General features: G+C 39.8%; 3 protein-coding genes across 3 annotated transcripts; 1 reads left to right on the forward strand and 2 right to left on the reverse strand.

The window, feature by feature from the left end:
- Positions 1-1,854: 1,854 nt before the first annotated feature.
- LOC145493700 (protein Wnt-8b-like) lies at positions 1,855-5,478 on the reverse strand. The gene is made up of 5 exons (XM_081473168.1): positions 5,405-5,478; positions 4,698-4,734; positions 4,144-4,294; positions 3,020-3,288; positions 1,855-2,400 (listed from the first exon to the last, which is right to left on the reverse strand). The coding sequence occupies exons 1-5, from the start codon at positions 5,476-5,478 to the stop codon at positions 1,927-1,929; spliced, it is 1,005 nt and encodes a 334-aa protein (XP_081329294.1). The 3' UTR covers positions 1,855-1,926.
- Positions 5,479-8,629: 3,151 nt separating this feature from the next.
- Positions 8,630-10,097, reverse strand: LOC145493473 (potassium voltage-gated channel subfamily A member 2-like). Its single transcript, XM_081472947.1, has one exon. It carries the CDS (start codon positions 9,983-9,985, stop codon positions 8,630-8,632), a length of 1,356 nt encoding a protein of 451 aa, XP_081329073.1. The 5' UTR covers positions 9,986-10,097.
- Positions 10,098-18,025: 7,928 nt separating this feature from the next.
- On the forward strand, positions 18,026-22,079 carry LOC145493701 (uncharacterized). Its single transcript, XM_081473169.1, has 3 exons — positions 18,026-18,370; positions 19,388-19,757; positions 20,933-22,079. Exons 1-3 carry the CDS (start codon positions 18,026-18,028, stop codon positions 21,961-21,963), a joined length of 1,746 nt encoding a protein of 581 aa, XP_081329295.1. The 3' UTR covers positions 21,964-22,079.
- The last annotated feature ends 2,179 nt before the right edge of the window (positions 22,080-24,258 follow it).

Consider the following 24,258-nt stretch of genomic DNA (forward strand, 5'->3'; position numbering starts at 1 on the left):
TGTTATGACAAGATCTCTTAATTTCCAAGTTATAATTAGAATTAGATTATGTCGAGGGCCAATGCTAAAATTGTCTTTGAATAATGCTGCCTAAATTTAATTTTCTTTAGAATAGCTGTCCACGCGAGACGAAGTGAGATGTTTGAGCGTCAGTATTAGAGGTGAGAATTTTTTGTGGAACAAAGCCATTATATTCTTTTTACAAAGGAATAAAACATATTCAAAGGGAGTTTTTTTCTTGCTTTTAGTCTATATACACAGCTCAGAGAATGATGTTTTTTTAGCTTAGTTTAGTTAACCATGAGAAAGAAGATTTTTAGAATTCTAGCCAGCAGCATGTCGAAATACATTTGTGGTTTTAAACCATCGTTGGTTAATTGGGCTTTTCGTGTTCTAGAAGTATCTTTAAACATAGTTTATAGAGGGGACTCTATTAACTATGCTTTAAAACACTTAATCTCAATTTTAGAGGACCTTGGAATTACTTTTAAGACCCCGACAATACTCAGCCGGAGAAATTTGAAAACGCAACAGTCACCGGTCATTTTGGATTTGCGTTTGAGAAAACTCGGTCAGGGAAATCACAATTGTTTATCGTCATGTCATCGGTTTCGAAAATCTCCGTTTTTAAAATGCTTTCCGTCCAATCTAAAACGCAAAGCCGGCGTTTTCAAATTCCTCCAGTTTGAAAAGGGTTTTCGACGGTTGGCCAAACTGTGAAAATAAAGCTGACTTCTCAAATTTCTCCGACGTAGTGTGGACAGGGCGTTTCTGAGAGTTTGCTTCCATTAAGCCACGGAAACTGTTTTGAAATGAAACTAAGGGCCTCCACAAACTAGACACTTAGTTGTCGACCAATAATTTCTATCGACAACTAATTGTCTGAAGCGCCCATTCCTTACAGTATAGCGTTAGTTAAGTCAGGTCAGCGAGTCCTTGGGAACTAACTACAATACAATACACATGTTGAAACCACTGGCCACTGACAACGCGGTTTCGATAGTTGTCGAAAACTAAACCAATGATTGCCACACATTAGAAAAACGGTCAAAAACTTCGCTTTTGAACCTCGTTGGCAACAACTAAAGCAGTTTCCCTTTTCGAAAAGGGAAACTGCTTAGTTGTCGAGAATTAACAATAAACTCACACTCGCTTTTACGGTTTGTAGTTGTCGGTCTTGGAGATTCTATTATGCTTCGTTGTGCTAACTACATTGCATGACCACTATAAACATTCAACATTTGATGAGTTCTACTGATCCTCATCGAGTTCTAGAGTGGATTTCAATTGAATGCCGAAAGTAATCAGGCAATTACTTTGGTTTTGGTTTTACTACGGCTTGAGATTGGATGAATAGTCTAATTGGTAAGTAATTGGTTTGGTTTTACGACACTCAACTGAAAATCACTCTAAACGGAATGTTTGAGTTTTGCGTGATTCTTATTCCATCCTTTGCTTGCCAATTTGTAGTTCCTTTCTGTCCCTCGATAAGGGCCATTTGAACGCCTACATTTTTAGTGGTATTAAATTTCATACTACAGCAAAAGCGCGCTAGTGGTACAAGCGCTTGCGTTCATTGAGCCCGACAGAAAACTGTCTACATTTTACTCAAAATAAAAGGTGGACGCTTTTACACAATCAAAACACTGTTTTATTACATATAATTAACTCATGAATATAACATGTTCAACCTACTGCGCGATACTGTCTTGGAAAATACTTGGATCCTACCCTTAACGGAGTAAACTTTATATACAGACAACAGTGTAATAACTCGTTAAGTAGAACTAAATCTTAACCTTCAAGACTAACTATTTGGAAAATACTTGTATCCTAACCTAACTTATCAAACAATATATACAATGAGAGTAATGAATGTTTTGCTTCACCCCACAACATTACTTTAAAAGAAAAACCTGCAACCAATTATTTGGTACAAGTAGTTAGCGAATACTTTACGTTGCATAAGTGGCATTTAACAGTACAGCACCAAACAAACTTACATCTACACTTGACCTGCTTAGAATGTTCTACAGTTTGATGTCGCAATTGACAAGAGTTACAAAGAGATCTGCATTCCTTGCTAGGTACAACGTCACTTCGGCATGACCTTCCCAGCATTCCAGGGGAATCGGCGGTGACGTTTCTGACACAGTAGTCCGGAGACGTGTCCAGATAAACCAGCTTCTTGTGTTTCGCGGTCACCAGTCTGTCTCGGTTGTTGTCTCGCTTGTGAAGTTTGTTGTTCAGGAATGATACTCGGACAGCTGCGCGGTATTTCTGTTTCAGTTCTGATCCAATGGCGTTAAACGGCGCCAGTTGCTTCCAACAAGTTTTTAAATTACAACTTCCAGTGACGCCATGACACTTGCATTCCTTCTTGAGGTTTGATCGAACAACCTGAGTGAAAATAGCGCAATAGCAATGAGTAAAAGGCGAAAGCTTAGATTGATTCCTTAAGTTCAAAATAAACTGATCAAAACAGCCATAACACGAAGTTAATACAGCAATATTGCCCTTAGAATTAGCACTAATTCAATCACTTAAACTGATCATGAGACGACTACATATAATGATTGGTGTTGGGTAAAGAATTATCTTGATATTACGTTTTCCTCAAATTGATTGGTCGCTATGTAGTCTTTATATGGTAAAATAAGTCATAGATGCTCAGCTTTACAGAAACTACATCACTAAGTAATTGAAAAAGCCGATATTGAGTTGTGATAGCAAATAAGTGTTTTTGCGTAAAGGGTTTTAAATCACTTTTTGGACCTAATGTGAACGGGAGTTGTCAATGCAATGCCGCTCACTTGAAATATCTTCTAAAACTTTTCATCGATTTGACACAAGTTAAGGCTTACACACTGTAATTAAGCGTGTCATATAACTAACGTATGAGACTTTAAACTGAAAGAGAATTTGACGTAAACGAAATTAATCTATATCCAAACAGTAAAGAGATCCTAAGCCGTGAGTTTCTAGATTGTTTTTCAAATGAACAAAAGACGATATTTACCTTTCTTCCTACTCCGTTATTATGCAGGTTAAATGCCGTACGGGCGTCGTTTCCTTTCTCCAGTTTGTCAATAAAGCGTCTCGTCTCCTTCTCTCCAAACTTGATGTCATCACTGCAGCCTCCCCACTGCCAGCCGCTGTTTGCTTTTGGTTGTTTTCTTATCTTGCCGCACTTACATCCGCGTATTCTGTTGAGTCGGCACTGATAAGTGAGTTCGTGCGTAATGGCGGCTGAGCTGATGGCGTGAAGGAAAGCTGTTTCTCGAGTGGCTGCAATGAAGCAAAGAAAAACAATTAGATTCACATACAAAACTTTAACAAAGTTACAAGTCCTATAGTTTAAGGAAGGAAAAAGTCGACGAGACTAAAGCTCTGCAATCAAGGTAAAAATGTCGATGTATAGGATGTATAGTCTAATTTTTATGGACAATCGAGAACGCTCAAAGCTAAAAATGGATATAACCGAACAAAATGGCATCAAAATAATAATTGAAAACAACAGGCAACTTTTGGTCATTCGCTTAATTTTAGCAGCCGTATTTAAAATTACCCGGATCAAAAGACTAAACATCACTTAAAATATTACGTATAGCGAGAAAGAAACATACTCAGCGTCGCTAGATTTTAGTACCCCTAAAAAAGAATGTTCAAGGCAGTTCTTTGGCGATAAAGAGTTAAACCGGCAGAGTAAACATGGCCAATGAAAGAGAAGGTTTCGCGGTTCGGCGCATGTCTCTAAATAAAAAAAAAAAACCTTTAATTCGCTTCCTATCAATGTTATCGCTTTACAAACCCCACTCAGACGTATTTAAGTAATCACATCCTATAGTTAGCCGTGGCAGAATGAAGGATGAGCAGAATTGTCAGAAAATTTCAGAGGATTTTATCGTCGCTGCCGACCGTTGAGTTTAGTGTTGACCCGTAGATTTATTCTACGGTTAATGCTTTTACGGCCATTTGCTTGCGAAAGTAGGTAAGTTTCTTACTATAGGTTCATAAACATGCAATAAAAAACTAGGCCTTTGCCAAAAAGCGTGCACAGGTGAGTAAATAACACAGACATGCGCCGAACCGTGAAACTCTCCCTTAAACATTTTAGAAGCAAAGAAATTCTCTGGTACTTACCAAACGGCAAAGTTGTTTTCACAAAGACTGGCAAGTGTACACTCTTATTATCCAGGGAACAGTTCCAGATCTCGTTTTTAAACTGGTGTCGACACTCCGCCAATCCACGATGGCCTCCCTCTTTCACAATGCGCAGCAACAAAGGATAATTCTGAAAAACGAACAAATACGTTAGTGTTTATCACATAAACAATTACTTATAGTGAATCCAGGAACTACCATATTGCGATAAACAAAGGAATTCGGATGACGGAAAACTAAAAGCCTCAGTTTAAGGGAGAGTTTAATCCTCTGTAGGAACCATTTGAACTTTCTTTTGAAACTCGGAAATTTGAACCACTTTTAAAATAGCTAAACACTTTTTTGTCTTGATGTAAACAGGGTATTTAATACAAAGCAATTCATATCAAACTAAACTTGACCAGTTCCAAGGTAAAATTCTAAATTTTAGTACACAGCGAGCAACAGGACTGGATGTTCGGACCGTAACTTTGGTTTTAATTAACACTATATATCTTGTTTTGAAAACGCATACTTGTGTGTAAGTAACTTACCTTTTGTCGAAGAATGCTGTTTGCGCCTTTGTCGGATCTGAAAGAAAATAAAAATTATCATCAGGTTACTAAAAGAGTTGTGTGAAGTTTTAAGATTAAGAATAAAATGCCCGCCGAGAGAATCACACAGTTGATAATGCAGCTAAGTTTTGTTCTGCTTACACAACTCATGTTTTGTAACAGTCAGTGTTCTTCATAGTAACCAGCTTCGTAAGATCTTGCAGTGTGCGTAATGTTACAAAATTGTGTTTTACAGAAGTAAGATCTTTAGTAGATGGTTTCTCAGTGATGTCTTTTTGGAAGCAGTCAACAAAATGATGTTTTCGTAGATACAAACGAAGCAAGAGCGCGCGCGTGGCTCACGTTCCACACTCTCCAAAGATATTGCGTGGCTTTACCAACGTACAAATATTTTCACTTATTTAGTTTTGGTGAGTCCTTACTGGATACGAACCAAGACAGTTGACACTTAACAGTTACTGTTCTTCAAAGTAAACAGCTTCGATAAAAGTGCGCGTAATGCTACGAAATCGCGTTCTACTCGAGTATGATCTTAAGCAGATTGTTTTTCAGTGATGTTTTTGGAAGCACTCGTCAAAATGATGTTCTTGTAGATACGAACGAAGTTAGAGCGCGCGCGTGGCTTACGTTCCACGCTCTCCAAACATAATGCGTGGCTTTACCAACGTACAAATATTTTCACTTACTTAGTCTTGGTGAATCCTTGCTGTGTACGAACCAAGACGAAAAGAATCGCCAAGAACGCCGCAGAGAACTTCATGATGAACGCTTATAAGACCTTCGTTGCTCACGAGTTGAGATGAATTAAAATCTTGTCTGTGTTGTGCTCTTTATATACTTGTTGGTTAACAAATTACAATAAAAGTAAACAAACTCGTTAATTAAACACGCGAACAAAAGACATCGGAGTTCTTTAGAATAGTGTCCCACGCGAGACGAGGTGTGATTTTTTGGCATATATTAGAGGTGAGACTTTTTTGTGGAACAAAGCCAGCATCATCAATTGCTTTCATCCGTTTCACAAGAGATCCAAACATGTTCAAAGCAGTAAATTTTACCAAGACGCAGTTATGTTGAAACTTTTCCCTGCTGACAAAAGTTTATAACCTTTGTCCCTGTCGCGTGTTCATTGGAAATGATTGAAACTAAGAAAGTCATATTTTTTTTCGAAGAATGACATTTTTTTGGTAGATTTTCCTAAACTATGCGATCTCAAAAAAATGGCGCTCTCAAGAACTGAAAAGAGATCCTAAATACTGTTAAAAATTTTAATGGTCGTATTTACCAAGGACTACGAATAATGCGTTAAACATTACGTGCAAATAGGTCAATACGAAACGTGTACAACTTGTGTTATGACAATATCTCTTAATTTCCAAGTTATAATTAGAATTAGATTTTGTCGAGGGCCAATGCTAAAATTATCTTTGAATAATGCTGCCTAAATTTAATTTTCTTTAGAATAGCTGTCCACGCGAGACGAAGTGAGATGTTTGAGCGTCATTCAGAGGTGAGAATTTTTTGTGGAACAAAGCCATTATATTCTTTTTACAAAGGAACAAAACATGTTCAAAGGGAGTTTTTTTCTTGCTTTTAGTCTATATACACAGATCAGGGAATGATGTTTTTTTAGCTTAGTTTAGTTAACCATGAGAAAGAAGATTTTTAGAATTCTAGCCAGCATGTCGAAATACATTTGTGTTTTTAAACCATTGTTGGTTAATTGGGCTTTTCGTGTTCTAGAAGTATCTTTAAACATAGTTTATAGAGGGGACTCTATTAACTATGCTTTAAAACACTTAATCTCAATTTTAGAGGACCTTGTAATTACTTTTAAGACCCCGACAACGCTCTGCCGGAGAAATTTGAAAACGCAACAGTCACCGGTCATTTTGGATTTGCGTTTGAGAAAACTCGGTCAGGGAAATCACACTTGATTATCGTCATCGGTTTCGAAAATCTCCGTTTTTAAAATGTTTTCCGTCCAATCTAAAACGCAAAGCCGGCGTTTTCAAATTCCTCCAGTTTGAAAAGGGTTTTCGACGGTTGGCCAAACTGTGAAAATAAAGCTGACTTCTCAAATTTCTCCGACGTAGTGTGGACAGGGCGTTTCTGAGAGTTTGCTTCCATTAAGCCACGGAAACTGTCTTGAAATGAAACTAAGGACCTCCACAAACTAGACACTTAGTTGTCGACAAATATTTGCTATCGACAACTAATTGTGTCTGAAGTGCCCATTCCTTACAGTATAACGTTAGTTAAGTCAGGTCAGCGAGGCCTTGGGAACTAACGTTCACTACGCATGCTCAAAATACAATACACATGTTGATACCACTGTCCACTGACAACGCAGTCTCGATAGTTGTCGAAAACTAAACCAATGATTACCACACACTAGAAAAACGGCCAAAAACTTCGCTTTTGAACCTCGTTGGCGACAACCAAGCAGTTTCCCTTTTCGAAAAGGGAAACTGCTTAGTTGTCGAGAATTAAAAATAAACTCACACTCGCTTTTACGGTTTGTAGTTGTCGGTCTTGGAGATTTTATTATGCTTCGTTGTGGTAGAACTACTTTTCAAAGGTTTCTGTGCGAAAATAGCTTTGGAAAATTGCATTAAAAATTAACTGATTTCTTCTGGAAAAATAAAAACACGTTTCAGACGTGCGAGATAAGTTTTGTTTCATCTATTGGCGTCGGAGGTTATTAAGATTTTATAATGAACCACATATGAAATTTCGCGTCAACTTCTGTGGGAAGTTTTGACATATTAAAGACAAAAATTTGTAGCATTGTTTAAGAATAAGTCCATGATTGCCGATCTGTGAAGATGAAGAAAATTATCAGAGATTTGAACTACGACGCGATATTAAAATGTGAGATTGGAATACCTGGTGAATGTAAGGGTGTTTTTATTGACAAATTCATAAAACATAGAAAAAAAAGGTAACTTCATTTTGTCTTATTTGTATGCTAGCTGAAGTTAGTCGGTCATCTTTTTTAGCAAGATGGCCTTATTTATTCTTAATTCATGCGATAATTTTATTATGTCCATGCAATAATTGTATTATCGGCTAGCTTGTTGCTTCTGATCAGTTGGCGCGGGGCCCTAATCGAGTTTGCATTTATATCTCGGCTTTATTTCGTGATTTCTGTTATCTCATAATTTGGCGCTGTTTTACTCTTTTAAATCCAGCTTTTCTTTTGTTAGTTTGTATATAATCTTTGTAGAGGGTCAAAGAGGGACAAGGCTTATAGCATATCAATAGCTTTCTAGCTTGCTGAGCGTTTTTAAGAAGGATCGATAAGACATTTAGTCTATACAGACTGTTAATGACGCGGTCGATTTTTAATGAATACAGGTGAACTTAATTAAAAAAAGTCGCACTATAACATAGTCGGAATGAGGAGTTGCACTTCTCTTAGGATGTAAACACAAAGATGAGAATAAATGGAAAAGTGACCTCGTTGGGGTGTTAACTTAATGAAATCTTACCATTTCAACTCACTAACTTGAAATGAAAATTGGCTGTGATTTGCTCGGAGTCAAACAAAAGGGAACTCTTAATGACTAGTATTTCTTCTTCCTAGTTTATTTCCTTAGTTAATCATACCCAGAGAAATTAAAAATACACAGAGATAAGTGGCATTAGTTTGGTTTTCACTGAGTGTTAAGAGCTCAAGGAAAACTTGAAGTATCTCGCTAAGAATTTAAAACATCGTTAAACTGATCAGCGAGGCTCAAGAGCTGAAAACCGCGAACTGACTCAACTGATTAGTGCGGCTACATAAACCACAGAGTTTTGCCTTCATGAGTTATAAGAGAAAAGTACTTGTATTAATAAAGGAAATCTCACGATTACATTCTCGAGACAAAGAGCTAATGGTAAATAAAAGCGATTTAATTTCCGCGTTATCCGTGGACGTTAGCTCTCTCGAGCAATGCCTGAGACACTTCGTCCTGACATCGCAAACGCACTGTTTGGCTTCTATAGTGAACCTGATCGTCCTCTCTGACATCTTCACCCCTTTGAGCCTTAATTTCTAACATCTCGGCATAATAACGCTGCCAGGACTTGCGAAACTCCGTGAAGAGCACAGGAGTGAAACAAAACATGGCCACAGTACCGCCTATGCAACAAAACGTGCCCACCAGTTTTCCCCACGCTGAAGTCGGAACATAATCTCCATAACCAACACTCGACAGTGTTATTATCGTAAACCAAAACGTCGCTGGTATGCTGGTAAATTGCGAGCTTTCCCCCTCGCCCTCGGAAAAATACACGAAACTGGAGAGCAAAACGGTGTTGAATACGATGCACAGGACGAACAAGCTCATGTGCTCACGACTGTCTATGATTGTTTCAAATAACAATCGTATACCTACGCTGTATCGCTTCAATCTGAGCAATCTCACCAAGCGAAGAACGCGCAGAACTGGATAAGGTACCACACTGCTCGCTTTTTGATCTGTAACGCTCTGAACGATGATTTTAACATACAGAGGCGACAACGCCGTAATGTCGACGAGAGTACTAAACGACAGGACGAATTTTGCGATCTTCGGCGCGCACAAGAAACGCAGGAGAAATTCTACGCTGAACCAGATTGTAAAAACGACTTCAACGGCAGACCAAACAATATCATAATCCACCGTGATTTCCTCCGTAGTTGCATTTCCTCGCTGAATTTGAAGCTGGCTCTGTTTTACCGTTGGTAAAGTTTCCAGGCATAAAGAAACCATTGATAAAACGGTCAGTATCAGAGAAAACTTAGTGTAGGTTCGTTCGGCCGGGGTTATGGGCTGTTCAAAAAACCTCCACACGTTTCTACGGGCTCTCCTGATTTTTCGCACACAAGGTAAACTCTCCGCTGCTCTTCGTCTCGCTTCTGCAAGCTCAGCAGAGAGCTCATCATCGGAATCCTCGAAATAGCCATCGAGTTGGAAGAACTTCAGCTCCGACGAAAATATCTCGTAAGAGACGGTTTCGGGTTTTGAAAGTATGCCGTTTGACTGATAATAGAACAATATCGAGTTAAAAACTGCCTTATCTCTGTCAAAATAATACTCTCTCCTGATAGGATTGTAGAAGCGTCTTCGTTTAGTTTGAGAGCCGAGCAGAGTTTTCGGAAAACGAGACAAAGTGTGTTCGTATGTCTCGAACTTCTCGCCGCGAACGTTTATCAGGACTTTCTGTCGGCGCACAATGTTTTGCCCGTTCTCTGACTTGGCATGTTCCAAAACATTAAATCGAGAGCGTATTGACATCCTCTGATAACAATGAACAATGATAGCGCAATCTTCACCCTGCCATTAGAAACCAAAGACTTTTTCAAAGGGATACGTCAGTTTACATTGGATGTGATAGTGTCGATTTAGCTCGCACTGCCGATCCAATTTCGTCTTCACATGAAACACAATTATCCCTAACATGAGAGTTTGCGAAGTTATGACTCTTTTTGTAAGTCAATTTGACTTTCTATTTGTTGAATAAGATAAATAATTAAGCGACGAACGAACATTTATTTGAAATGGCCAGATGTTTCGGTCGCGTTCTCTAACATTGTATGAAAAAACAACACTGAATTCTTGTGGCTGGTACATAACAACGTGAAGGAAAGTTAAGCCTTTATTCCAACGAATGCTTGAGCGATATTTTAATCCTGTTACAAAAAAAATGTTGACAATTTTCAAAGATTTTCGAACTATTTTCTCTTTGTGAGGCAGGAAGTCTTCGTAAGTAAAATATTAAATTATGCATTGTAAATAAATTTCTGGCTGCCCCCCTGTTGCTTGTTGGAAATCTCACTTGTTAAAGCTGATACGAAATCCGGGAACGCCGAGAAAAGTCAAACAATTTAGCCCAATCTCAGGAATCGCAATTCGAGAGATTTTTTTCCACTCTCGACCCCCGCAGGAATATTAAAAATCAACCCACAATGTTTGCCGTTTTTCGCTTGGCGGTCTTTCCAACGCATATGGGTGTTTTCTAACTTAATTAACAACGAAGAAAGTTTTTAACATTCTTCGAACAATCGTAATATGCTTGTCGATTAAAAAAGTGATAATCTCAGGGAATCTCGTATGTTTTTTACTGTTATTTTTAAGAGAGATCAACGGTGATTTTAGTTTCTCTATCCTTGTGCGGTCTGCGGGCGAATCGATAATTTGAAACATTGTTAGATATTCAAAGGCAAAGCGCCTTAAGTCTTCCCACTGGCGAAGATTAATAAATGACTTCGAAATGTTGACAATTGAAGAATAGTCTCTTACTGCGAGAGGAAATAAAACAACTAGTTATGTAATTGTTCAGAGCTTTAAAACGCTTTCGTGGTGATTGACGTGTTTTCAAAATAAAATTCAAGCCGGTTACAGACGTAAATTTTTTACTGTGGAAAGATTCTCTGAGATCTATCTCAGATAGAAAGTTAACATCGGTATGCTTTTCTTAACTATACTGTACAAGTACCGTGTACATTTGAAGTATAAGAAACTTCGAATTAAACTCATTCTTTAGATGTTTTATTATTTTTTTTCCAATGGTGTGAAAATAAAATATACTCTACTTAGTTCCGCTTTAAGGTACCTTTAAGAAAGTGTTGGCTGAAGTAAATGTCAAACACAAACTACATATTACTGCATCTTTGTATCTAATAAAGAATATAACATATAGGGACGCAGAGATACAAATGTTTTGTCAGTGTTAATTGCTCAACTCGATGCGAGCTGGAGGTTTAGGCTCCGTCCAAACTACACCGGAGAAATTTGAAAACGCAGCTTTATTTCTCCGGTTAGGCCTACCGTCCACTCTGATCTATCACAAAAACGGAGCTTCTCGAAAACGCTCTTCAAACCGAAGGAATTTGATGACGCCGGCTTTGGGTTTAATGTGGACGGAAACCTCTGCGTTCTGTCGAGATGAACTGAACCACGTTTTTTTATTCAAATAATAATAATTATTTACAAGTAGAAATATCGACGTCCTTCATTGTTTTGTTCGCTTTTAGGTGTCGATTTCGATTCGGTCAACATGAACTTAAAAAGACCTCGGTTGATATTTCAACCTAGAGTGCTTAAACCATACCCTATTTATAAACAAAATGGCCAAAACCTATGCCTTATTTATGACCAAACCGGCTGAAAAACCCTACTCTTTGGGGCCGGATCTTCAAATAACAAAGGATGAAAGGTGAGAGAAAGATTTTAGATTTACAGCAAGCTCATCCGGTGACGCGGAGTTTGGTCACGTGGACAGCCCATGTTTTTTCATCCAGCATTCTCTGTAGGAGAACTGGGTACTAGTTTAGTTCAGAAGGAAGACGAATGTTGATATCTTTGGTAATGACGATGAACAAAATGGTTACCAAAATCAAGCTAGCGATTTTTGAGGCGGTGTTTTTATTTTTCTTTAAAACTCCACCATTTCTCAGGCGTTTTCCGCTGACCATTATAGCGAAAAATATCAACACTCGTTCCAGTAAAGTTGTTTTTCTGTTACAGACTGGTTAAAGGATTTGCTAATTAATTAGTGTTGATTGGAAGTGTCAAGGCAGTTGGAGATCGCTAATTTGTGTTCATTGTTTACGTGTTTCCCATGTTTTTATTTTCAAGTATAAACTAACAGCTCGGAAAATCAGATCACTCTTACAAAACAACGAATTCTATTTTTACACTTAATTCTATTTTTCACCACTTATTTTCAACTCTCCTTCGAACTAGTTGATCGTGTCACGATTTGTAACGAGAGTTGCAAGAAAACGTTCGTGCAAAACTATTGTCCAAGCCCGCGATGAGATCCACTTATCTGAAGAGTTATTAGCCTACTTCACACGGCTAACAAAGTAACCAAAAAGCAGGTACTGTATTTTACTTTGTACTGTTCTATTATGTAATACAGTTCAATCCCTATTAAACGGCCACCCGCGGGGAAATGGATAGTGGCCGCTTAAAGGGGCTGGCCGCTTAATAGAGGTAAAAACAATAGCAAAAACCTCATCGGGACTTTGATTACTGGCCGCCTAATAGGGGTGGCCGTTTAATAGGTGGCCGCTTAATAGAGGTTCGACTGTAAATATATGAACATAACTTTTTGCGTCTTGTCGGATCTTGCATAGTGTTTCTAATCCCACGTTTCTAATCCTATCGCAAAAACGGCGCTGTTACTGTAGGATCGAGTCGAGGGTTCGTTTGATTAACCTTTTTCAGGGCTAAGAATATATTCCGGCATTATTCCTGAATAATCTTTCCCATGTTTAGTCAATAAAAACCATTATCCCGCTCCTGGAATACTCCAAGGGCTGAATAGGAGAGATAGACAGTTTATCGAAGCTTTGAAGTCACAACTCTAGAGCTGAACGCTACGCCGGAGGAATTTGAAAACGGTGTTTTCACTCTGAAAACGCATCAAATGTTTTCCATCCACACTACACGGGAGAAATGTAAAAACGTAACAATCGCCGGTCATTTTGGGTTTGTGTTTGAGGAAAACACGGATAGTGAAATCACTTCATTATCGTGACACCAGTGTTTTCGAAAAGCTCCGTTTTCAAAATGTGTTCCGTCCACACGAAAAAAAAAAAAAAAAAAAGCCGGCGCTTTCCAAATTCTCCGGTTTGAAGAGTGTTTTCGAAATGTTCCGCCTTCGTGACGGATTAGTGTGGACGTTAGGTCTAACCGCAGGAACAGAACTGCGTTTTCAAACTTCAAGTTTCCGGAAAGTTTCCGGCGCAGTACGGACGCTGCCTTAGATAAACCTTTCAAAAGGGATTCAAATAATGATACTATGCTAAAATGTCATCCATGAAAAACACCGAATACTGGTGTGTGTGTTTTGTTATTGTTTATTTGCTTTTTGGAGGCGAAGTGATGTTGTTTTGGTACAATTGAGTAGTGTGCCTTTTACTCGCCAAGAGACTATCTTCGTTGCTTTTAACTCGTGGCGTGTCACTCAAAAGCTAATATATAGATTTAACCAAGCCTAAAAGCAAAGCTCCTGTTACAGTAAATTAACCTGGCTTGAGTCTACAATCTAATCGAAAACAGTACCTGGGCAGCGGTCAACTTAGAAAAAACACGTTACCTCGATGAGCTCTAAATCTGGGCCCGCGATTTGGTCACGCGATAATGGTCAGCGGATACCTAGTTTTGACAGGCATCAATTGATCATAACATGGATGTCTAATATCAAAGGTGAGCGCTGTGAACCAAGGCTGCATGTCTCGGTCAACTTATATTTAGTTGGAGTTCGTGCATATGCGCCCACGAGCAATACTTCAAGCCATGATCACCACGAGAAAAGCAATTCATGGGTTCCTATGAGTATGGTGCTCCGCCTGACGGACTTTGGGCCGCTGGGGTTGCGGGGTATGAATTTTGAACACAACACAATGTCCCCGGCTAGGGTTCGAACCCGGACCGCTCAATCCAGAGACGAGCGCACTAACCATGAGGCCACCGCGCCTCCTCACATGTACATATGAAAGAAAGCTTCTATAAAGTCAGCAAGGAGATTTTTCGTACCCTATCCGTTAAACGTAAATTTAGATGAAATTTTCGGACAATCGCTCGAGAATATTTGAAATGTATACTTTCTGGCTAAAACGACAAGAAATGAAATCTCCGTTCTGTATTCACTAACTTTCTGCTGTCTTTCGATTTCACTTCTTGCACAAGCCAGCTCGCAGTTCAAAGAACTCATTAACAATTCATTAAGTTAAAACAAAGAAAATCACAACCGTGAGGGAGGTTTGGATACCCGGTCTTAATTGGCATAGATTTTGACGATTTTACTTCTCCATTTACTCCTTAGTTTTTGTTTCGATCGAGAAGAGATATCAAACACTCGAGATAGTTTTTCATCGGCTATCCAAAAACCTCGAATTCCGCTGCGCGTCGTATTTTCAACTCTCTTCTCGGTGTTTGGATATCCCGATGAAACACTGTCTTTCGTTTTTGACATATTACTTAAAACACAATACGCAGCCTAAGGCAAATAATACTCAGTTCAAATGTTAGATATATTTTTTTACAGAAAAAACGGTCAATCGAAATTCCGGGGAAGTACTAAAAGAAATTATGCTCATTGCGAAAATTTAATCATTTTCGAAGCCGACAACTTTTGGATAAAAAGCTTTGTAATTGTTTTTGACTGCATGACGAGAGCATGGAAACTGGAAAATTTGGCAAAAGATAAGGAAATTTCGCGTAAACAAAGGTGAAAACAAAAACACGTCTACTCTTGAAGGAATCCTACAATTTCCGAATGGATTTTTAAAAAAAAAAATACTGCTCCATTTGACTTTCAACCAAAATTTTCGGATTTTTTTTGGCTAAATAGCAAGCACATATGGTTTCCTACAATTGCAGCGACAACAACGTTGATAAGCCATATATTGGACTGCAACTAGCTTGCAATGGAGGCTAATGCAGGGACACTTTTCAAATGCTAATTAACAATTAGACCCGTAGCCCGCAAGGGCTACGGGTCAATAGCCCATGAGGCGAAGCCGAATGGGCTATTGACCCGTGGCCCTTGAGGGCGAAGGGTCTAATTGTTTTAGTATCACCCAACTAGTCGGACAGAAAAGGTAATAATAAAGTTAGCAAATGCAAGTTGAAGAAATACTTATTTGGGAATAAAACGAAAGAAAGCGTCACGCTCGATGGCGCCAATTTCGCTACTCGATGACTATTACTAATAGTCCCCTAGCAGCGTAGCCAATCAAAATGCAGGATTTGCATTAGTCCACTAGTTGGGTGATACTAATTAATGATATTGCCCCGCATGAGCCTCCATTGCAAGCTAGTTCCAGTCCAATACCGAGGATACGAATATGGTCAATTAGCGATTATATAGAAACTCCGACGGTAGCAACCTCGTTCCCAGGGTCTCTCATCTTACCGCCCCCTGGAGCGAGAGGGCGGTAAGATGAGAGACCCTGGGAACGAGGTTGGGACGGTAGTCGTAAGGAACGCTAAATTTACTTTTTTTTTGTAGCGATCACAACGATGGCAACAACGGCGTGTGATGGTAGCCGTAATCATTCGTAAATCAACCTTAATAGCGATTCGGCTTGAAAATAATTCGTAGTTTTCAAAATATTTTGCGGTATATTTCCACCGTATATTTTCTCTAGCCTCTAGGCCAAGCCGCCTCTGCTTGATGCGTTCAAACGAGGTTGGCAAACTCGTCAGACGGGTTACCCATCGAGACGGTTTCTCATCCTCTAGTGTGAACACCGCCATTGTTTTCGATGACCCAATCGCTCTAATCCCCTGGCAGCTGATTAAAATGTAAGACTTTCACCCACCAATGAAATTACTAACTAACTGCCGGCTTCTTTTCTATAATACTCAATTACGACGCCAAATGACGACAGATGCTTTCAGTTGATTGTTATTTGTTACTTTGCCCATCATTGATTCTCACTTTCTCGTTCAGTCATGAGTTCTTCAGGATCAGACAACGAGGAGACAAGCCCACCACAGCAATTCACAAGGCAAAACAGATTCGCCTTCGCATCGAACATCAAAATCATTCCCGAAGGCGGATGGGGCTGGGTAATATGTGGCGCTGCTTTCGTGGCTCAGTTAATAGTCATGGGGATCCATAACTCGTTCGGCATTCTGTACACCACGCTGCTTGAGGAGTACCAAAAATCCAAGGCAGAAACCGGTATGTTAGATTTATAGTTAGACGCTTTGCTTTTTGTCAGAAAAGACGAAATTTACGTCGACAAACGGTGGCCGTTTTTCTTTGGTTCCGGCAGATCCAGTTGCGTAATCCAAGTGACAACAATTTAAGCAAAAAAAAAAAAAACAAAAAACAAAAGAGAGATATAAAGGAAAAGAAAAAAGGCCACATGATGTTTTGAATACCGATTGAAAGTGCGCTTGAAGAAATATTGAACCGATATCACTCTAGTATCGTAAAGGAACAATAAAAATTTCATTTTTTAAAACACAGCAAAAAATTAACACTTATTTCCGATGAAAACTAAATATTGAAATTAAACTTAACTGAAGCATACCGTTCTGAACCAACGATCAGTAACGTGCCCCTAAACTGGAGGTTTTTTTCACAGCGGCCGTATTAGTGTCGCTGAACATGCCATAGAAAATTTTTGCATGAAAAAAAAAATCATTTTCCAAAGGCGAGAAACTCTTCTGTTTGGGCACGCCAACATGGCCGCCGTGACGTCATGTGAAAACGTTCTATGGCCTAGCTCCTCCAGCTGTAGATGTTTACAGATTTGCTTTTCTATTGAGCGTTTTCATCCACGTGGCCAGCAGCCATGCAATTTGTGGGAAAGACAGAAAATGTTTACATAGGAAAAGAGTTCAATTCCCACAGAATTGGTTTAGTACACCAACATGGCCGTCGTTTCATTGCTATAGTTACCGTGACGTCAAGTAAAAAACGCCCTATAATCAGTCTGCCTTTTGAGTACACATAAAAGACTTGCGCATGTATACCGACTCGCGGAATATTCATTCCCGTATCATATTTTTGGAAACATTCTATTTTAGCATGGGTCGGCTCAGTCAGCGTTGGAGTAATGTACCTATTTGGACCAATCACAAGCGGGCTCAGCGAAAGATACGGATGTAAAGTGGTTGCATTCCTTGGAGGCTTGCTGTGCTTCCTGGGATTGCTCTTGACGTCATTTGTTTCTGACTTAAGTAAGCTCTACATGACCTACGGCGTCCTGTGGGGTATAGGGTCGAGCTTTTGTTACTTTCCCACACTGACTGCCCCCGGGGAGTATTTCTGTCAGCGGCTATCCTTGGTGAATGGCATTGTAACAGCTGGTAAGTCATTTGTTGATTTCAAGTGATCAGCAGTAATCATAAGTTTTACACGCGCCGTCATAAACCACCATTTTCTGAATTTTGAACCTAAGATTCTTCCAGGTTCCCTTTGCTGACTGAAAGTCTACTTTAGTCATGACTGGAAGAAATGGAATACGGGGTCGAAAAAGTAATCTTCTGTAGGCTTCTTCATGAGATCACTATGCAGCACAAATAAAGTTCATTGTATGTTAAAATTGTTCATTGTAAGTTGAAACTTTATTGCGTGTATCATAAATGCACCATAATAGCCATTTCCGAGGTGCCTCTCTATCAAAGCGAGGCCTGGTGCACAACTGTTCATATGAAAACGAGTTGAATTTGCATATGAATAAAATCTCGTTTTTATTTGAAAGGATAATCTCCAAGACTCGTTTTGAGAAAGAGGCTAAAGGTAGGTCGGAAATGGCCTATTACGTTTTGTGGGCGTGGCTCTAATCATTTCTTGAACACAATGCCATGCACTTCAACAACAACCAAATCATACTTAATGTATTTTTTTCTTTTAACCGTTTCACAGGAAGTGGAATTGGTACGTTAACATTCGGCCCAGTCCTCCAGTACATCCTTCAGCGTTACGGCCTGGCCATCTCGCTGCGCATACTCAGTGGAGTGACACTGCTGCTGCTAGTAGTGGCATTGACTTACAAGCCGTTTCGTTCGCCGCTTGAAGAATTGTTTGAAGTTAAGCGACAACCAGCACCGTTCTTTGACCTTTCAATATGGCAGAATAAAGCGTTTTGTGTATACACAGCAGCCGTGGCACTTTTCATGCTTGGATACTTTATACCGTACGTGCACTTGGTAGGTAGCCCCCATTGTTTCATCCCTATACCTCTGGGAGCCCCCATCGTTTTGTTTCCTCCCTTTCTCTGGGAACAGCCATCGTTTTGTCTCCGACACCTGGGGGCAGCCATCGTTTTTTCCCTCTCTTCCCCTGGGAACAGCCATCGTTTTGTCTCCTCCCTGCCCCTTTTAAAACAGCCATCGTTTTATCTTCTTCCCCTGGGAGCAGCCATCGTTTTATCTCCTTCCCCTCGGGAGCAGCTCCCACATGAAAAGTAATGTAAAAGGTAAACTCTAAAAGATATCAGAATCCATTTTTCTGGGGCATAGCTCAAAATTAGTTTACCCGAATGATTTCTCTATGACTACGTTTAGTTATTCATTTGAAGCGTACTTCGAAGATATATTAGCCTTAAAGTTACCATAATATTTAGCTAAACAAGGGCAAAACATTGCTAGAGCAACATTATGACAGGTTAAGAATAAAATGGGCAAAAATTCCATCGCCTCAAAGAAGATTCGTTGAAAATCAACTTGTTCTCTTCAACTCAGTCCCCGGCTCTTCACTTAGACTGATATTTTGAAAATAACGTACAATAAGGCGACCTTTTCCGCGCTCCATTCTCCCCCCTGTCTTTTACCGGTCGCTCGAAAAACTAGTTCTGACACAATGAACCTTTTCGGCGATGCGGCGGCCATTTTGAATGCTATTGTCTCAAATATGGATGCTCAGGGGACAGATTAGTATGTATTTGCCCCCTGAGCGTCCCACAATGGCTATTTAAAACAATAGAATTCAAAATGGCTGCCGAATCATCGGGAAGGTCCATTCCTTGTCGAAATCCTTCCTGCCGACTCTTTGTGATTGATTGACATTGACACTGGACCACTAATAGCCAATGAACATTACTTCCGGTTATTCTAAAAAAAGGAATCTCCAAATAAAAAGCACATGGCGCTTTCTGATCTTAAAATCAGTCATTGAATCTTATAAAAGCAACGACGACTTTAACGCATTGTATTGTTCTCAAACAGGTCAGTCACGTGGAAGGACTGGGGATTTCGCCTTCAAAAGCAGCGCTTTTAATTGGCTTCATGTCTATCGCCTCCATAATCAGCCGGTTCGGGTTTGGCAAATTTTCGGACCACCCGAAGGTGAATCGATTGTTCATGACACAGATGGCCATCATGGGCTTCGGGGTGACCACTACGTTGTGTCCTCTGGCCAGAAGTTACGCATCTTTGGTCATAGTTGTCGTGGCCATGGGTTTATTTGATGGATTGTATGTGGTGCTTATCGCGGTGTTAAACACGGATATAGTGGGTGTGCATAAGCTGTCAGCCGCGCTGGGGAGTCTATACGGCGTGATATCTTTCACTCTCATGCTGGGTCCTCCATGTGCAGGTATAACTTATTCAAAATATTAAAACGCTTAATAAAGCAAGCTCGATATAGTTGTTTTTCGCCGACTAGGGTACGGGTCTTAGAGAGAAATGTTCCATTGGAAAGCAACCTTTGATCTTAGTTTAACTACGCCATAACTATCATACAAGATCAACTTTAATCTATTTTGTGCTAGTTTCTCAGCAACACCGGTTACCATGTCAACGATTGAGGTATTCTTTTGTTATATACTAGTTCGAGCAAAACTCTCAAAGCGGCTATGACACGTGGATAGGAGTTGTGTAGGCCTGTCAACCCATTGTTATCACTCCCAGTTTCAAGCAAAAAATACATATAATAATAATTTTACAAATATCTCCAGACCCCCTAAAAGTCAGGGCCCTGGCGCTCGCTTGTGACACCCTCCCCCCAAATTCAAAATACGCTCCGCCATCCCTGATGGAAAAGTGTGTACCAGAACTCAAAACGCCAAGAAGCGAGCGCAATTTTGTTAACAACCACACACTGCTAGGTTACAGAATAGATGGTGAGTAACGAAGCCAATAACAGAACTGCTTTTGTAATAGAACACTAATTTTTTTTACAAGATTTATACTTACATCGTATATTCAGGGGGAGTGGTTCGGTTTTGTGAATCAATTTAGTGTCCACTTACCACTTCCCCCAGGGGGTACTCCCTATAATGGCCTATACGGGAAGGCTCCCTCCCCCGAACGGGTTAAATATTGGAGGCCTCATAAAAGGGAAGGAATTTCACAAGTTTAAGTATATGAAAGGATAGGGAAATCTGTCATTTAATTATTTATAAAGAGCCTTTAAATAAGATATTTGGAACACACGCACCTTATGATGTATCATTTAATTTATCACGTACTACATGAAAATGACTCGAAGAACTCCTTTTTCGGCGATTTATTCATTATACGGGCCAGTTATGAAAGCATCAGTGTGAAAGAGGTACCTTTTTTCAATTAAAGGTATAAAAAAGGGGTAACATTTCTGTCAAAATGGTATACAAAAGGGTAACGGGTTGGACTTCGTGGCGAAGCCTCTCCGCGTTAAACTTGGTAGAGTACGCTTCCCCCCTATCCTCCGGGCCGCTCACACTTTGGACAAGCTACTTGATCTTCTTACTTACTTCCCTATTTACCTATTTATCTGTTTCGTCATTTCAGGCTTAATCTTTGACATGCTGAACTCGTACCACACAGCGTTCTACATCTGTGGAGCCACCACAACTCTTTCTTCTTGTCTAATGTTCCTGATACCGTGGCTCATGCCCAACCAACTGGGGGGTGTTTTCCGTCGAGATTCTTGCACGAGCCGTATAGAAAGCCTCCTTAGCTCGCAGCAATCTACACCGAGATCAAGAACACGGGCGTTTTTCCTCGAGGACCGATCGGCCAAGAGCAGCAGTGGGGACAGTGAAGATGTTAGCACTTCCGCCACAGGAGAGATCAGCCTTTGCGAAGCAGACAGAATCGAAATGGAGTACCTCAGAAACTTTCGCTACGGTAGCGAGAACAGTGATGATCAAGACGCGGCCAAGACGTCCTTGTGCGCATCGAATAGCTTATCAATGGACACGAGCATAAATACTGCTATTAACTCTACCATGTCTCATCGTGGATCCATCACAAAGTTTCTGTTGCAGCAGCAGCTTCAGTCGCACTCCCGGACTTCGTCGCCGGTGTCGGGATCTCGTCGAGGCTCCTCGAACCAATCAGGTAGGAGCTCGCCCATGAGCTCGATGAGCAGTTATTATGGGGGCTCTATCAGGACATCATGCTCAAGCCTCGCTCCCAAGTCAAGTGGCTCAGGCAAGGGTTCACGAGTTGAGTCAAGGCGGGTTTCCACTGAACATCCCGGGGGGTCTAACTGCGACGACTCATCTGACGAGAATTCCGCTGAGCTGCACCCAGAAATATCGCCGCCATACGCCGAACAGCTTCTGACCGATGGTGGCTCTCGACGTGGCTCTGGGGAGAGCACGGTCGTGGGTTCACGCTGGCAGTCTGGGCAGAGCACGGTGGTAATGGGCACTCCTAAGAACATGACCCCTAAGGTTAGCCGAGCAGGCGACTCTGCGCTGTGTCGCTCCATGAAGGACCCCGACATGCTTCACCTGCTGGCTGCTCGACTTTTACAAGCCACCCGCCATAGAGATGGAGACGTTGACGTGGAGGAGAGGGAATCTGTGGTTTAGCTCTCTCTCTACCAAGATACGTAGTTCAACAACCACACTCACAGGAAGCCCAGCCTTAAGGGGGGCCATCTTGTGAGCTTGGGCTCCTGTGCTGAACTTGAAACTTTTAAACCGGAATCTTACTTCGTCTCCCTTGCAGACGTTCTTTTAGCTCGCTACGAAAATGTCTAAGGAGGCTAGGTATTACACGCTTTTTCTTGACACAAATCGTTCAAGATGTATTAATTAATTAATTAGTTAGTTAATTAATTAACTAATTAATGTTCAGCCGTAACTAGCAGTTAAATCTGGGTTTGTTGTTTCTAATTCTAATAGTAATATAGTCATAATCATCTTGTTTGTAAATTAAAAGTAATTTTTTGTTCATTGAACCAATGTAACAGTCTGAGGGAATAAGCTCAGTAATAACTTGTTTTCGTCTAATGATTTCGTGCACAAAGTCAAGGAGTTTTATACATAGCCACGCAAAGGATCTGTTCCTTAAAATATCTGAACCCCTGGGCTGTGTTGTTCAGCCCGATCACGAGCTAACCCAGGATTAGCGAAAATTTTGATTTAAGTTTTGTCGGTTTTCGGTGAAGTTTTCTGCTTATAATGTTTGCTCTTCAGTTTTGAATTTAAATAGTTTCAAACTACACAAAACATACGCAGAGACAAACATTTTTTTACAAGAAAAATTAATACTTGGGTTACCTTTTAATTCTGGGTAACGTTAACCGGCTTTCAAACAACTCGGGCCAGATCCCAGGTGATATTTTACTCCTAGAAAACCCGTGATCGCTGGCTCCAAGCCGGAATCTGGGTCTGTTCCCTGGGTTTAAATTGTTTTTTAACAACAACAACAACAACAACAACAACAACAACAACAACAATAGCAACAGCAACAACTAGCTTTATACATACAGAGTTGCAAAAGTTTTTGTAAACTAAAACGAAAACAATAATGATAACCGTGTTGTTACGCACATAATATACGTTTATGATATAGCAATCAAGTTACATCGGTTTGATTTGAAAGAAAAAAATCTTGTAGATTAAAGCAAGATGAAATGAATTTTGCTAATTGAATATTAACATAATGATTCGTAGAAGTCATAAGTTCGCCGATGGCTTGTAACGAAGATAATTGTTGAAAAGTCGCAACGACATTTTCTATTTTTCTTTAAAATTCACCGGGCTCTCAGAATAAAGTATTTAATGCAGGACATAAGAAGGTGAGATTCATCTTCAATTTGATGAGATTCACAAATAGGGCAGAGTCTGTTAACCCATGGAATTTGATTCTATCTACCAGTTTCAATCTTTAGTTTGTGCCAGATTACCTATCCTAAATTTCACTAGTTCTTGTCTTTCGCTTAGCTCGCTTGTTAGACCTAAATAAGAGGAGGGTGTATAATCATTCCTAAAAGTGTTGAAAAATTCTAATTATTAAAGTATTGCATGATATGGTATGTTACCAGTACAAAATATACTTTTGTTGCATTAGCCTAACATAATATAATGCTTGATTTTAGAGTTAGTTAAGTACGTAAGATCAAAACAAGGCAAAGTGCAAAATGTAGACATACTTATTACATTAGAACGGAACCACATATATTCCCATGAAAGTTGGTTAGTCTGTGATTGTGTGTAAAACTTATGTGATGAGTCTGCAGGTTGTGAAAATTTGACTAGTAAATTTGCCGGGAGGTGGAAGTTCAGACATTTCTGTTGGGAAAAAAGGAACAAATATAAATTTGCCGGTAACTAGATAAGCTGTTTTAAAAATGCTTTTTTGTTGTTGCTTTGAGGCGCTATTTTACGCTAACTGCAGAAATTCTCGCGCCCTCATGGTCTTATTTTCATTGTCAATAAGCGGATAGACACGTGAATTTATAGTTTATGCGATGCGTCAACGAGCGAGAGCGGACAATTTGACAATTTGTTATTGTAAAAAAACAAATTGACGACAGCTTTTCACGCGTGTCCTGTTATTGACAGTGAATTTCGTCATAACATTGACAAAGTAGTCTGCGGACAATGTTATCACGAAATTGATAATCAATAACAGGACAGACACATGAAAAACTGCATCAATTTGTTAAATGGTCCCGAAAAATTGAGACTGACTCTGCACTGAAATAGCATTTATTCAGCTTGAAAGTATAGTTATCTTCGAAGGCCACTAAGTAGGAGAGAAATCTATAGTCTTTTGTTGATTGGAAACTGTGAAAAATAACGGCAATCATTTCTCATATAATCTAGATTAGTACGCTGATGACAACATAACTTCATCCCTATTGAATTAGGAAGGTA

Source organism: Orbicella franksi, chromosome 7 (genome assembly GCF_964199315.1).
Source record: "Orbicella franksi chromosome 7, jaOrbFran1.1, whole genome shotgun sequence".
Classification (NCBI taxonomy): Eukaryota; Metazoa; Cnidaria; class Anthozoa; order Scleractinia; family Merulinidae; genus Orbicella; species Orbicella franksi.

Coding starts and splice junctions, on each gene's coding strand:
- LOC145493700 (XM_081473168.1), bottom strand. CDS start 5,478: ATGAAGTTCTCTGCGGCGTTCTTGGCGATTCTTTTCGTCTTGGTTCGT. Junction 4,295..4,697: donor ACAGCATTCTTCGACAAAAG/GTAAGTTACTTA, acceptor TTCGTTTTTCAG/AATTATCCTTTGTTGCTGCG. Junction 3,289..4,143: donor GAAAACAACTTTGCCGTTTG/GTAAGTACCAGA, acceptor GCTTCATTGCAG/CCACTCGAGAAACAGCTTTC.
- LOC145493473 (XM_081472947.1), bottom strand. CDS start 9,985: ATGTCAATACGCTCTCGATTTAATGTTTTGGAACATGCCAAGTCAGAG.
- LOC145493701 (XM_081473169.1), top strand. CDS start 18,026: ATGCACTTCAACAACAACCAAATCATACTTAATGTATTTTTTTCTTTT. Junction 18,371..19,387: donor TTATACCGTACGTGCACTTG/GTAGGTAGCCCC, acceptor GTTCTCAAACAG/GTCAGTCACGTGGAAGGACT. Junction 19,758..20,932: donor GCTGGGTCCTCCATGTGCAG/GTATAACTTATT, acceptor TCGTCATTTCAG/GCTTAATCTTTGACATGCTG.